Source organism: Mobula hypostoma, chromosome 4 (genome assembly GCF_963921235.1).
Source record: "Mobula hypostoma chromosome 4, sMobHyp1.1, whole genome shotgun sequence".
Classification (NCBI taxonomy): domain Eukaryota; kingdom Metazoa; phylum Chordata; class Chondrichthyes; order Myliobatiformes; family Myliobatidae; genus Mobula; species Mobula hypostoma.
Window position 1 is genome coordinate 95,875,490 of NC_086100.1, and position 15,837 is coordinate 95,891,326.

The 15,837-nt window shown below is 48.3% G+C and overlaps 1 protein-coding gene across 3 annotated transcripts in view; it reads right to left on the minus strand.

Moving 5' to 3' along the window:
• Positions 1-15,837, minus strand: part of LOC134345477 (unconventional myosin-VIIa-like) — a 218,210-nt gene that overhangs the window by 116,525 nt on the left and 85,848 nt on the right. For all 3 annotated transcript variants that reach the window (XM_063046193.1, XM_063046192.1, XM_063046195.1), the window contains exons 20-23: positions 5,976-6,060; positions 3,943-4,161; positions 3,301-3,408; positions 1,073-1,252 (exon numbers count right to left, since the gene is read on the minus strand). In XM_063046193.1, coding sequence (XP_062902263.1) covers positions 1,073-1,252; positions 3,301-3,408; positions 3,943-4,161; positions 5,976-6,060 — 592 coding nt within the window. The remainder of the gene's footprint in view (positions 1-1,072; positions 1,253-3,300; positions 3,409-3,942; positions 4,162-5,975; positions 6,061-15,837) is intronic.

A 15,837-nucleotide genomic window follows, 5' to 3' on the forward strand; every position in this document is an offset into this window, starting at 1 on the left:
ACTCTTTTCCCTAGATTCTGCCTGGCCTGCTGAGTTCCTCCAGCATTTGGTGCGTGTTGCTCAGATTTCCAGCATCTGCAGATTTTCTCTATTTTATGGGTGAACGGGAGCAGTTATTTCTCAAAACATGGAAGGCATAAAATGCTGTTGGAGTTAAGCCTTGGATGTTTCACCAGTGAGGTGAAAGGTCCTGTAACAAATGATATTCCCACCGAAAACTCAGACTAGTTTCCTGTCAACAATCAGAAATGGGTGCAGTGTTACGGCAGTCTAGTGTTGGGTGAAATGGAAGCCCTCACTTCAGTTCCACATGCAGGACAACTTCAGCCACAGCAGGAAGGACAAACCTGAGGGAATGGTCTGGGTTACACTGATACTTAACTGCACAGCAACATTTATTTTGCAGATGCACAAAAGAACCTCCAGGCCAGAAATCCTGGCTGAAATGTCGTGGAAGGCTGAAACATTGAGACAGCAGGTGGTATGCTCTGCTGTCGGAAGAAGACCCCTGTATCGAGCGATCCCTCTCTCTCTCTCTTTTGATGGTGAGTGAGAGCCTGTTGGTCCCTGAGACAGGGGCTTGGAGAAGCAACATGGAAGATTGTAACTTCGGAACAGCGAGCTGCTGGTCTCCTGCTCTCGTTGTCACAGGAGCAATCTCTCTCTCCCTCGCTAGTGAAGGACTCTTTGGGGACTTGCATGGCGGTGGGGTGTAGTTTTACTGGTGCGAGTTGGGGGGAGAAGGGCTGCTGCTTGTGTGTGGAAGGGGGAGGGGCACTTTGGGGTTCTGATGTCACTATTATTCTCGCTTCGAGGTTATTAGTTTCATGGACATCTCTGTGAAGTGCAAGAATTTCCAAATAGTATACTGTGTACTTTCTCTGATATTAAATTGAATTATCTGAACCATTTATATAATCCAGGATTCCAGGGGCAGAGACTACCTATCCCTGAATAGTGAAATCAAGCCGGGATCCAAAAAAAAAATTTCCACTTCCTCATCTCATTGAACAATCAGTGAAGATCTTATCTGGGAAATTCCGGTACTTAATTCCTGAAATGGAACTATTACCTCAAATCCTAGAGGACCTCCTTTGTCTGGGCATGCCAGCACAGTTGGCAGGAAGCTGAAGATGTCGTCCACCATCTCTAGGTCTCTGAGGGTCTCAGCCTTCTCTTCCTCCTGCTGTTCCCTCAAGAACCTTTCTCTCTGCCTCTTCTCATTCGCCATGTCCTGCTTGGACATCCTCGCCTGTAGAGAGAGCCACGGGTCAGGTGGATGAGGTACACTTTCATCGGTCAGGAAACTAGAAAGGAATCCAAAGGGAGTTTGTTTCTCAGAAGACTCTTTCTCTCTGATATGGTCCCTGCTGGGAATCCAGCATCTGGGGACCATCTTCTGTGGGCCACATGATTTGGAGGAGTTTACAAGCAGCCTCTAGACCTCAGATGGCAACTTCGGTCTTTTCCAACCTTACCTTCTAAAAAATTGCGATTTTTGATGAATCATTAAAAAATAACTGACTCAGCTTTCAGTATTTAAATATACTATTTTAAAAATGTAAATTCATTTTTATAAATGTGTTTGTAATACATTATGTACACCAGCTGGACGATACATTGATGCGATCATACTTGGGTGTTGTGTGCAATTCTGATCTCCTGGGTATGGGAAAAATGTCATTAAGCTGGAAACCAGTGCAGAAACTATTCACAGAGATGCTACCAGTCCTGGAGAGCTTAAGCTATAAGGACAAACTAGATAGGCTGGGACTTTCTGGAGTGTAGGAGGCTGAGGTATGAGGTTTATAACATCATGAGGGACGTAGATCAGGTGGATGGTCACACTTTCCTAAGGTACAGAAGTCTAAAACCAGAGGGTGTAGCATTAAGGTGAGAGAGGAAATTTTTAAAGGGGATCTGAGGAGTGACTTCTTCACGCAGAGTGTGCTGGGTATATGAAACAAGCTGCCAGAGGAAGTGGTGGAGGTGGGTACAATTACAATATGATAGAGGTATTTGGACAGGCATATCGAAAGGAAAGTTTTAGAGAGATACGAGTCAAACGCCGATAGCCAAACTTGTTGCAGAGGAAGGGGAGATGTGCAAGTAGATAATTTGGTTAGTATGGATGAGTTTGGTAAAGGACCTGTTCAGCCCCATATAACTCAATGACTCTAAATTAAAACTTTATTTTTAATTCAAATGAAGAACTAAAATCAATTCCCTAAGTCTCTCCATCCAGTTTGGCCAGCTGGGCCTGTAACTCCTCTGATCTCTGTGCTCAGGGAGTTGATACTGCAGCCGTTAAGGTGAACGTCACAGACCAAGCCTCTCATCTCTAGCAGCGCCTGCCTTCTGGAAGTCTGACCCATGGAGTGGACCTTCCCAATGGTTCCCAGTGGTGAAATGTAGGTGCGTTTCCACCAAAACCAGGGAGCAGGCTGGATTTGGTTTTTATCATAGAACAGTGGACTAAAATATAGGAAACAGGAGCAACAGAAGACCCTTCAGCTCTTTGATCCTGTCCCGTCCCAATAGAATCTACCTCAATACTTTCTTCCCCTACTCATCCCGTTCCCAATGAGACTCCACAGTACAAAATTCCAAAGATTCACCCCCATCCTCCCGAGTGAAAACATTTCTCCTCATCTCAGTCTCAAATGGCCTACCCCTTATGACCAAGACCCCTCACAATTAATAAAATTAACTTCTCAATTTTTTCAGTCACCTGGACTCAATGACAGGGAAACAACTTCTGCTTTACCTCTCTCTCCTCTGATTCACCTCCCTCTGCTTACTCCCTACGCAGCTGCTGGTAGTAAGCCTCCCTCCCCAATCTCCCAGGCAACAGCACCATCATTTGTGTCATTCAGTCTCCCCTGTTCTCCATGGTGCCACAGCCACTCCCTGTGTTCTCTGCACACCTCCCCTTCCTCTGCAACAAGTTTGGTTTCTAACCATTTTCCAGTTATGATGGAGGATCATCAACCTGAAACATTAACTCTTTTTTTCTCTCCACAGATGCTGCCTAACCCAAAATATTTCCAACACTTTCTGCTTGTATCCTAATTTGAGACTTGAGTTCGAGGTTTAATTCTGGAAATGTGAGCTGTGAGAACTCAGTGGTTTTTGCATATACTGAGCTGGACTGGGAGGAGTTGGGTGTTGATCTGTTGTAGATCCAAGATCCCTTCTGCGGTCAGCAAGGCTCTTTCACCGACCAACAGACACCAGGTACTTTCAGAAGTCTGTTATTTCCTGAAGTGCTTGCAGGGCCAGATGTTGAGTCAATCATACCGATGATTTTGTGTCCATCTCTTCATCTCCCACTGCAACACCAACTAACTTCACGCGCTGTCGTTTGCCTGCACCGCCGAGCATCCCCATCCCAACACCGTGAATGACCTGCAGAGGTTAAAGGATGAAGACTTGTAGAAGTGAATTTGAGTGAAATTGAGTGAGTGCTTTTAACATCTAACTTCTTTAACATCGGAGGTTAACCTTATCCACACCCAACCCCAATGCAGCGTGGTGCAAAAGGCATCCAGACTCATTTCCCACAACCCCTGCCTGAACCTCTCCACACACACACACACACACACACACAATCCCAGCCCGTTTTCACAGGGTTCAGGGTTATAACTAGTGTTTCCGCACATGCTTTACTCCAGTAGCTGACACTGCTGCACATTGCTGAGTGAGTGTTCCACGGTCAGCTAATGCCAAAATTTCCCCATCCCCCCCACCCCCAGCCCCATCATTGTCCCTTTCTGGACAAATAATTATCCCTGACTCAACCTGATTGTAGTTGGGTGTTGTTTCTGGATGTCAGAGTGGCATGTTTCCTACACTACAGCTGTGTGTCATTGGCAATAGAGTAGTTTGAGGTGGTAAATGTGCTTCCTCCCTGCCCCCAGCACCTCCACCTCCATCGCTCACTTCTTTCCTCTTTCTCGAATGGTTTCTCCGAACCAACATCCCCCTCGTGTAGGCCTGGATGATGATCAGAGCTTCCAGCCGCTTGCGGTGGTTCAGTCGTGCCAGGTAACCGTGGCACCGTGCCTGGAACAGGCTCACCAGCTGGCGGGTGTCTTGGTACTGCTTGGCCACTCTCCGTGAGTGATAGAGAGCCTGTAATCTTTCAAATCCTTGTCTCATCTGGGACAGAAAACCAGAAACACCACAGGTAAATGGCAGTGCCCGAGGATCGTTATGCACGACAGTAATATTGTGTCTGAAAGAACCTCACACTCTCCTCAAGGTCCTACATAAAGCAAGCATCACTCCCCACCCCCCCCCAATACCCTCTCTATAGCCCCTTTCCAAACTCAACCTGATCACTTGACACTTCACACTCCCCACTGTCCTGTATCAGCACCAACATAATCTGCCCATTTTTCCACATCAACACATCACTGCCCAACAAAACCCACAGTCCCACTCACCCCCACAGCCCAGTGCTAACCTTAAACTGTCCCCTTCTCTCCCCACAGCCCGGTATTAAACTAACACCAAAGTCCCAATAAAACCCACAGTCCCACTCACTCCCACAGCCCAGTGTTAAACTAACGCCAAAGCCCCACTCTCATCCCACTGACTCTAGAACACAATAAATAGAGCATCAGTAGACCACTCGGCCTCTCAAGCCTGCACCACCATTCAACAGCATCAGGGCTGATCTCTTCTTCTGTGTCACTTCCCCATTGTCTTCAATTCCCTGATCATCTGAAAATATTCCTACCTCCTCTTTAAATACTTCTAATCCCAATTGACTTCAAAGTCCCATTGTCATCCCATGTCAACTCCAGGCAACCCCTCACACACCTCCACTGCCAGGGTGAGGTCCAATGTCTCTCCCTCATTTCTGTCCCCTTTCCTACATCCCTTCCAGCCTTCTATCACCTCTGTTGTCCACCGCTTCCTCCCACTTGCATCCACCCACTCCCGACCTATCACCCAACCACTCTCCCCAGATCCTCCAGCATCTAGTTCTGATTCCACTTCTCCCCTAATGCTTCCCATTCTCGGCTCATCTATCAGAGTCCAGCACTCACAGCCCTTTGAGTTCCTGCTTATCTCCCTCCAGCTGCAGTCCCTACCCTCACTTTCCCTGGGCTCCATCAGCGTTTTCATTAACTTGATCCCCAACTCCATCCCTACTCCCCTGGCAGCATCTGCCTGTCATCCTTCACCTCTCCTCCGTCCAGCAATAACCTCAGACTCCGTCTCACCACTTCCCATCTCCTCCCTATACTGGCCATCCCACTGGGGCACAGTGGCAGAGTGGTTAGCACAACGCTCTACAGTACAGGCGACCCGGGTTCAATTCCTGCTGCTGTCTGTATGTTCTCCCCATGACCACATGGTTGTTCCAGTTTCTCCCAAAGTCTAAGACATACCAGTTGGTAGGTTAATTGGTCATTGTAAATTGTCCCATGATTAGGCTAGGGTTAAACTAGGGGTAGCTGGGCAGCATCCCTTGAAGGGCTCAAAGGGCCTATTCCACGATGTATCTCAATAAATAAATAAATCTATGCTCTCCACTGATTCAGGGTCTCGATCCAAAATGTTCACAATTCCTTTTCTCCCTGATCGAGCTGCAGAGTCCCTCCATCATCTGCTGTCTCTTATATCTCAACCCTAAACCAATCTCACTGTCTTTTCCCAAAGTATAAAATTAATCCTAGCTCCCACACTTATGCACCACTCCCAGACTAATTCCCACTACCCAGTTTTCTCTGCTTGCAACATTCAGCCAATTTTCCCTTAAAACATGCCAGAACGTTCACCTGATCATCTGCCTCCAGTGGCATAGTATTGTTCTTCCCTGTAGCCCTAGAAGGCAACTTGTCCGAACTTCCCTGAAAACCTCAGTACGAACTTCAACAGACGAGCTACTGCTCTTGGTTCTGTGGGTTAAGAAAACCCCACCAGGCCCAAGTTCCGATTGATTCAGAAAGCCAAACACTTACCAATTTGTACTTCCTGCAACACTGGTGTCCTCTCCAGTGACTCTGAATCTTCAGAGCTGCAGCCCTCACTCTCAAGAATTTTCTCCTGTCAAAACAGGGAAGAAGAATGGATTTTTCTATGTATGTCTGTTAATTTTTCAATCAGATTCAACTTTCACTCCTATTGGTAATTGATTTATTGTTGTCACATACAAAGATACAGTGAAAAGCTTTTCTTTGTTTGACAAATAATGCCATGCATAACTAGAGTGAGGTAGTAAAAAGAGAACAGAATGCAGAATTGTCATGGTCCAATCTGTGAGGTCCGCATTCCGGTTCACAGTCCGGTCCGTGGACTCAAGATTTCGGGTCTCCCAGCTGTCCCTCGTTTGATTGAATTAATCATAGGCACCTAATTTCTATCTTGGGGCTTGGAATATAAGTAGCCTTGGGGCTGAGTGTGGGCTGCTGGTTTGTCTTGTCAGTCCCCCTTGGAGCAACCTGATGATGGAAGGCTAGTGAAACCATTTGTGACCTCTAGGCCTGGTTGGAGGACCACAGCTTCATGGAGCCTTGTTGCCACTTGTTGGCATAACCTTTGTGGTATGGATTTGGCTGTTTCCCGGGCCAGCCACTCTGAGCTAGGTAGGGATCTGGCTGTTTCTGTAGCCAGCTGAGGTTGCTGGCTGAACTGAGACTTGGAGCTACCTTGGAGCAGAGATGGAACTGTTTGTTGTTCTTTGGTGTCTGTCTCTTCTTGTCCTTGCCTCTGTGGGGTAAGTCAGGCTGTTTTGCCGTTGCCCTGCAGGGGGTCCTGTCCTGTCTTGTCTTGTCCTCGCCTCTGTGGGGTAAGTCAGGCTGTTTTGCTGTTGCCCTGTGGGGGGTCCTGTCTTGTCTTGTCTTGTCTTGTCCTCGCCTCTGTGGGGTAAGTCAGGCTGTTTTGCCATTGCCCTATGGGGGGTCCTGTCTTGTCTTGTCTTGTCCTAGCCTCCACGGGGTAAGTCAGGCTGTTTTGCCGTTGCCCTGTGGGGAGTCCTGTCTTGTCTTGTCCTCGCCTCCACGGGGTAAGTCAGGCTGTTTTGCCGTTGCCCTGTGGGGGGGTCCTGTCTTGTCTTGTCCTCGCCTCCACGGGGTAAGTCAGGCTGTTTTGCCGTTGCCCTGTGGGGGGTCCTGTCTTGTCTTGTCCTCGCCTCCACGGGGTAAGTCAGGCTGTTTTGCCGTTGCCCTGTGGGGGGTCCTGTCTTGTCTTGTCCTCGCCTCCACGGGGTAAGTCAGGCTGTTTTGCCGTTGCCCTGTGGGGGGTCCTGTCTTGTCCTGTCCTCGCCTCCATGGGGTAAGTCAGGCTGTTTTGCCGTTGCCCTGTGGGGAGTCCTGTCTTGTCCTTGCCTCTGTTGGGTAAGCCTGGCTGTTCTGCAATTACCTGATAGAGAGACCAGTCCCACCGCGGTGTGGAGATGGAGATGAAGTTGAGTCCTGGCTAGTCTTAGGATAAGTTCCGGCTCTATGTCTATGTTCTGTTCTGTCTCATGTTAGTGTCGTGTTAAAGATAAGTCCCGGCTTGTCAAAGGATAAGTCCCGGCTCTGTGTTGATGTTCGGTTCCCAGTCTGCCTCTGAGCTCCAAGAACCCAAGCCTCGAGGACCCCGCAGCCAAGCTACAAGAACCCAAGCTCGAGGACCCCGCAGCCAAGCTCCAAGAGCCCCAGCCTCGAGGACCCCGCAGCCAAGCTCCAAGAGCCCAAGCCTCAAGGACCCCGCAGCCAAGCTCCAAGAGCCCAAGCCTCGAGGACCCCGCAGCCAAGCTCCGAGCCCAAGCCTCGAGGACCCCGCAGCCAAGCTCCAAGAGCCCCAGCCTCGAGGACCCCGCAGCCAAGCTCCAAGAGCCCCAGCCTCGAGGACCCCGCAGCCAAGCTCCAAGATCCCAAGCCTCGAGGACCCCGCAGCCAAGCTCCAAGATCCCAAGCCTCGAGGACCCCGCAGCCAAGCTCCAAGAACCCAAGCCTCGAGGACCCCGCAGCCAAGCTCCAAGAGCCCCAGCCTCGAGGACCCCGCAGCCAAGCTCCAAGAGCCCCAGCCTCGAGGACCCCGCAGCCAAGCTCCAAGAGCCCAAGCCTCGAGGACCCCGCAGCCAAGCTCCAAGAACCCAAGCCTCGAGGACCCCGCAGCCAAGCTCCAAGAACCCAAGCCTCGAGGACCCCGCAGCCAAGCTCCAAGAGCCCAAGCCTCGAGGACCCCGCAGCCAAGCTCCAAGAGCCCAAGCCTCAAGGACCCCGCAGCCAAGCTCCGAGCCCAAGCCTCGAGGACCCCGCAGCCAAGCTCCAAGAGCCCAAGCCTCGAGGACCCCGCAGCCAAGCTCCAAGAGCCCCAGCCTCGAGGACCCCGCAGCCAAGCTCCAAGAGCCCAAGCCTCGAGGACCCCGCAGCCAAGCTCCAAGAGCCCAAGCCTCGAGGACCCCGCAGCCAAGCTCCAAGAGCCCCAGCCTCGAGGACCCCGCAGCCAAGCTCCAAGAGCCCAAGCCTCGAGGACCCCGCAGCCAAGCTCCAAGAACCCAAGCCTCGAGGACCCCGCTGCCAAGTTCCAAGAGCCCCAGCCTCGAGGACCCCGCAACCAAGCTCCAAGAGCCCAAGCCTCGAGGACCCCGCAGCCAAGCTCCGAGCCCAAGCCTCGAGGACCCTGCAGCCAAGCTCCAAGAGCTCAAGCCTCGAGGACCCCGCAGCCAAGCTCCAAGAGCCCAAGCCTCGAAGACCCCGCAGCCAAGCTCCAAGAGCCCCAGCCTCGAGGACCCCGCAGCCAAGCTCCAAGAGCCCCAGCCTCGAGGACCCCGCAGCCAAGCTCCAAGAGCCCCAGCCTCGAGGACCCCGCAGCCAAGCTCCAAGAACCCAAGCCTCGAGGACCCCGCAGCCAAGCTCCAAGAGCCCAAGCCTCGAGGACCCCACAGCCAAGCTCCAAGCCCAAGCCTCGAGGACCCCGCAGCCAAGCTCCAAGAGCCCAAGCCTCGAGGACCCCGCAGCCAAGCTCCGAGCCCAAGCCTCGAGGACCCCGCAACCAAGCTCCAAGCCCAAGCCTCGAGGACCCCGCAGCCAAGCTCCAAGAGCCCAAGCCTCGAGGACCCCGCAGCCAAGCTCCAAGAGCCCAAGCCTCGAGGACCCCGCAGCCAAGCTCCGAGCCCAAGCCTCGAGGACCCCGCAGCCAAGCTCAAGACCCAAGATCCCAGCCTGAAGCCATGTCATGTCCTTGCCTTGTTCTGGGGCCCAAGCCCAAGGCAAGACCCAGGTTCTGGGTCCTTTTCCAGTCCTGGGCTTGGAGTCGAAGCCTTGCCTCCTAGTCCATAGTTTCTAGTCCTAGTCCCACTTTCCCTAGCCCAAGTCTGCGTTCTTGTCCCTGCTCCTGGTCTGAATCCTGTCACGTCCCTACCCTAGTCAAGTCGTGTTCCTTGTACTGCAGTGTCTGTGTCTCGCATTTGGGTCCGTTCCCAGTACCCCATTGTGACAAGAATATAGTGCTGCAGTTACAAAGAAAATGTGAAGCTGGAAAACAAATGAAGTGCCAGGCTGACAAGGTATAATGGGAGATCAAGCAAATGGGGGAATTTAACAATCTAATAACAGCGGGGTAGAAGCTGTCCTCGAGCCAGTGGTATATGTTCCCAAGCCTTTGTATCTTCTGCTTGAATGGAGAGTAGAGTGAATGACTGAGGTGGGAGGGGTCCTTATTTGTGTTAGCTGTTTACTTGAGGCAGTAAGAAGTACAGACAGAGTCAATAGAGGAGAGAGTGGTTTGCATAAAGACAAGAAAATCTGCAGATGCTGGAAATCCGAACAACACACACAATATGCTGGAGGAACTCAGCAGGCCAGGCAGCGTCTATCCCATCACCTCCCTCTGGTCTTCCATGGTCTTCTCTGCTCTTTATCAGATTTCCCCTTCTTCACCCCTCCACCTCTTTAAGCGATCAGCTTCCCAGCCCTTCCCAGTTTACCTATCACCAACCACCTTGTACTTCCTCCTTCCCCCCCCTCCCACCACCTTCTTCATCAAGCTTCTCATCATTGTTTCCAGTCCCACTGATGGGTTCCAACCCGAAACATCAGCCGTTTACTCTTTTCCATGGATGCTGCCCAGCCTGCGGAGATCCTCCAGCCTTTTGTGTATGTTGTAGGGTGGTTTGCATAGTGGACTAACTGGGCTGCGTTCACAACTCTGCCTTGGGCAGAACAGTTGCCATCCAAGCTGTGACGAATCATCTGACGATAATCCATATCCTGCTGCCTGTTTTCAGTCGGCTAGAAATCGGGATGTGGTGTCAAATTTCTGGAACGCGGAGAGAAAGTGTGCACACTATCCTATCTGGTCTGACAGGAGGACAGATACCATCACAATTCTGCCTGTCAAAGGAGGGAGGCACTGAGCAGGCATCTCTGTTTGTCAACAAGGGGGGAAAGGACCGTTCTGACAAATCTCTGCTGAACGGAAAGGGAAAAGTTACTGTCCAGTGTGTGCTACTGAACAAGAGGTTCAGGACTGTCCAGTCAATTCTCCTCTGGTCAGTGAGGAGAGGCCATGCTGCTAGTCAACACAACTCACTTTGCACTTGTGTATCAGAGGGGGAGATGACAGTACGGACCATAACTGATCAGAAAGGGAGAGTGAACCATGCAGAGAACCCTCCCCAAGGGAAATTTGTCACAAACATTTGCCTCTGGTCAGTGAGGGCAGTAAAGTAGTTTACAGAAACCTGCACATCGCAAAACGGGAAGGGTCAAAGGGAATCACTAACCTCTCACTCCCTGATGCTTAGCAGAGATGAGCAGTGGGATGGGAACTGGAAACAACTGGCAGATTGTTGTGTGTTGATCAGGGAATGAATCCGGGTCAGTTCCACAATTTCTCAATGTGGATTGACATTCACAGGGTGAATCATTAAATATCCCCAACAGCAGAAGATCTCATTTTGTAGGAAGACGTGAATAGAAGGTAGAACAGTGCAGCGGAGTATGCCTCTCATTCTATTGTGCCTCTCATCTTCCTTCATGCCAAATGGAAAAGCCCAGGCTCACTCAGTCTTTCCTCATAAGGCATGTACTCTAATCCAAGAAGCATCCTGGTAAATCTCCTCTGCACCCACTCTAAATCTTCCACATCTTTCCTATAATGACGTGACTAGAACAGAACTCAATACTCCAAGTGTGGTTTTATAGAGCTATAACATTACCTCGTGGCTCTTGAACTCAAGTCCCTGACTAATGAAGGCTGGTAGACATATTGGGAATGACCTGGCCCTCACAAATCCATGCTGATGATCCCTATTAAGACTATTCTTCTCCAAATGCTCATAAATCTTATTCCTCAGAATTCTCTCCATTTGTTTCTCCACCACTGATGTAAGACTCTCTGGTCTATAACTACCAGGATTATCCCTATTTCCTCTTCCCTCATTTCCCATAGTAATCTGGAGAGTATCCCATCCAGCCTCGGGACTTAACTAACCTAATGTTTTACAGAAGCTCCGACACTGCCTCTTTCTTAATCTCAACATACCTCCAGCACATTAGCCTGTTCTATGCTGATCTCACATGTGTCAAAGCCCCTCTTCCTGATGAACACTGAAGCAAAGTATTAATTTACAGCGCAAACAACAGGAAATCTGCAGATGCTGGAAATTCAAGCAACACACATCAAAGTTGCTGGTGAACGCAGCAGGCCAGGCAGCATCTCTAGAAAGAGGTAGAGTCGACGTTTCAGGCCGAGACCCTTCGTCAGGACTCACTGAAGGAAGAGTTAGTAAGAGATTTGAAAGTGGGAGGGGGAGGGGGAGGGGGAGATCCAAAATGATAGGAGAAGACAGGAGGGGGAGGGATGGGAGCGTCACGTGATGATGTGGGATTGAGACATGTAAATCCAGTTCTCCCGTAAAAAATCAGCAAAGTACCATTTAAACAAAGTAAAGTTAATAAATACTTTCCAAAAACTACTTATAAATTTCGTAAGACCACTCTACGATATGCCTCGTAAACCGCAACAGAAGAAGTCTGTTGTTGTGAAGTCGCCGCGAGATGGGAAGAAAAAAGGGCCTACTGCAGCGATGGAGCCTCGGATTCAGGTTGGATCTCCTTCAGAGGAGACGCATTTTATCTCTGGTGTAGAAGAACAGGGAGCAATGGCGGCAGTAGCGGTCTCTCAGAAGAAGATGCCGGAAGTGCACATGTGCAAATCAACGCAACTTAAACTACAAGAACCGATGGCCACTGCAACTGGAAGTGACTCAGAGTCAGAATTGGATTCCGCAGAGAATACAGATGAAGAAGAGGAGGAAGAACTGAAAGAGACTGGAAGTAAAGGAGACGATAGAGACATAAGAGAGGCTTTATTGCAATTAACGGCTGAACTAAGAAAATTAAGAACAGAGCTTAGAGACGTGAAGATGTGCTATGATAAAGCTATGAAAAGACAGGATAAAATGGATAAGAAACTTCAGAAGATGGAAAGAACAATGGAGCATATTAACGATAGTGGGAAAAACAGAAAATGATGTGCTCCTCTGGAACACGGAAAGAAATCAACTCTTGGAGAAAGTGGACGTGTTGGAAAATTTTAGTAGACGTAATAATATTAAAATTGTTGGTCTTAAAGAAGGTATAGAGAGAGATAACCCAATAGAATTTTTTCAAAGATGGATCCCAAAAGCCTTGCAAATGAAAGAGGAAGACCGATCAATTGAAATTGAGCGGGTACATAGAGCTCTAAGACCAAAACCATAAGATGACCAATATCCACGATCAATTTTAATAAAATGTTTAAGATTTCAAGACAAAGAAAGGATTCTACAGGCGGCTGCCCAAGCTGCCAAGTATAGAAAAGGGCCACTGATGATAGAAGGGAAGAAAATTTTTTTCTACCCTGACATAAGTTATGAACTTTTGAAGAAAAGGAAGAAATTTAATCCAGTGAAAAAAGCCCTACGGGATCACGGTTATCTATTTATATTGCGTCATCCTGCAACCTTGAAGATTTCTTTGACTGGTGGAGAAAAAAAGATTTTTTGATGATTACCAGAAAGCGGAGGAGTTAGTGCGAGATTCTTTGAATATTCACCAGATACAAGAACAAACTTAGGGGAGTGAGATGGATTGAAGATGAAGACTGGATTAAGGAATAGGCCTGTTGGATTTTTAGGCGGATGAATATATAAATATATTATTAATTATATGAGGGAGGGGAAGAAAGGTTAAAATTTGAGGAATACTAGCTGGGAATAATGACATTAATTTCTTTTTTATATATATACAATTTTTTGTTACCGGGGAGCTGGAAGAAACACTGATCAATCGCTACGTTATTCATGTGTGCAAATGTGGCAATAGCCACGACCCGCACAATGGAGTGGGGTAGTGTTGTGTACCTTTTCATTCACAACATTAGTGGGGGGGTATTTTGTTTTTCTTTTTTTGTATCTCATCTTTTTTTTTTGCCTGGATGATTGGGAGGGAAACACATAGCAACATGGTGAAGTTCAAAGAGATTCCCTAGGGAACTATGAGAGTTGAGAAGCTAAGTAATGTTTTAGATATGATAAAGATCTTGGTTCCTTGGGGAAAGTAACAAATATATATTAAATTTATTTTTAATCCCATGGAGCATGCGGAAACCTTCCAATCTTTTTTTTCTCTTTCTCTTTCGGTAGTAGTATATATCGGGGGGGAGGGTTAAGGGGAGGGGGGAGGGTAGATTTTTTTTCTCTTGTATTCACTTTGAAAACTCAATAAAAATTATATTAAAAAAAAGGAGGGGGAGGGATGGAGCCAAAAGCTGGACAGGTGATTGGCAAAGGGGATATGAGAGGATCATGGGACAGGAGGTCCAGGGAGAAAGACAGGGGGGGGGGGGGAACCCAGAGGATGGTCAAGGGGTATAGTCAGAGGGACAGAGGGAGAAAAAGGAGAGTGAGAGAAAGAATGTGTGTATAAAAATAAATAACGGATGAGGTACGAGGGGGAGGTGGGGCATTAGTGGAAGTTAGAGAAGTCGATGTTCATGCCATCATTAATTTGGAGCCTCCCCGAACTCTTGCTCTTCCATTCACATTTCAGCCTTTATACCTGAGCAGTCCAACCACTATTCTGATGACCTTTTTCTAATTTTTTGAGCATAGGTTATTTGGCCCATCAAGCTAGCTCTGCCATTTGATTATGACTAATTTATTTTTCCTCTCACCTGATTCTCCTTCCTTCTCCCCATAACTTTTGATGCCTTTACTAATCAAGAACCTATCATTCTCCACTTTAAATATATCCACTAACGCTGCCTCCACAGTTGTCTGTGGCAATAAATCCCACAGATTCACTCCCCTTTGGCTTAAGAAAGTCTTCCTCATCTCTGTTCTGAAGGCACATCCTTCTATTCTGAAGCTGTGCCCTCTGGTCCTAGACTCTCCCCCTATTGGAAACACCCTTTCCAAGTCCACTCTATCTAGGCCTTCCAATATTTTGTAGGTCCTCTCCCCATTCTTCTAAACTCCAGAAAATACAGGCACAAAGCCATCAAAAACTCCAACTATGTTAATAATTTCCATCACAGAATTATTCTCGTAAACCTCCTCTGGACCTTCTCTGATGCCAGCACGTCCTTTCTGAGACATAGGATCCAAACTGCTCATGATACTCCAAATGTGGTCTAAACAATGTCTTATACACTCTTTTATATTCTAGTCCTCTCGAAATGAGTGCTAACATTGCCTTTAGGGAATCCTGCACTAGGGCGACCAAGTCCCTTTGCACTTTCAAATCCAAATGTGCTCCCCATTTAGAAAATAGTGCATAGCTTTATTTCTTCTATCATACCATACACTTCCCTGTGCTGTTTTCCATCTGCCACTACCCCTGTTATCCTCCTGTTCTTCATGTACATGTAGAATTCCTTGGTATTTTCCTTAATTCTTCTCACTGAGGCCTTCTCGTGCCCCTTTTAGCTCTCCTAAGTCTCTTAGAAACATAGAAAGCCTACAGCACAATACAGGCCCTTCAGCCCACAAAGCTGTGCCGAACATGTTCTTACCTTAGAACTACGTAGGGTTACCCACAGCCCTCTATTTTTCTAAGCTCCGTGTACCTATCCAGGAGTCTCTTAAAAGACCCTATCGTATCTGCCTCCACCACCGCTGCTGGCAGCCCATTCCATGCACTCTACGTAAAAAAGAACTTATCCCTGACATCTCTTCTGTACCTACTTCCAAGCACCTTAAAACTGTGCCCTCTCATGATAGCCATTTCAGCCCTGGGAAAAAGCCACACGATCAATGCCTCTCATCATATGCACCTCTATCAGGTCACCTCTCATCCTCCATCGCTCCAAGGAGAAAGGGCCGAGTTCACTCAACCTATTCTCATAAGGCATGCTCCCAAATCCAGGCAACATCCTTGTGAATCTTCTCTGCACCCTTTTTATGGTTTCCACATCCTTCCTGTGGTGAGGCAACCAGAACTGAACACAGTACTCCAAGTGGGGTCTAACCAGGGTCTTATATAGCTGCAACATTATCTCTCAGCTCCTAAACTCAATAACTCAATCCCATAATTGATGAAGGCCAATACACCATATGCCTTCTTAACCACAGAGTCAACCTGTGTAGCAGCTTTCACTGTCCTATGGACTCGGACCCCAAGATCCCTCTGGTCCTCCACATTGCCAAGAGTCTTACAATTAATACTATATTCTGCCATCATATTTGACCTACCAGAATGAACCACCTCACACTAACCTGGGTTAAACTCCATCTGCTACTTCTCAGCTCAGTTTTGCATCCTACCAATGTCCCGTTGTAACCTCTGACAGCTCTCCACACCATACCCAACCTTTGAGTCATCAGCAAATTTCCTAACCCATCCCTCT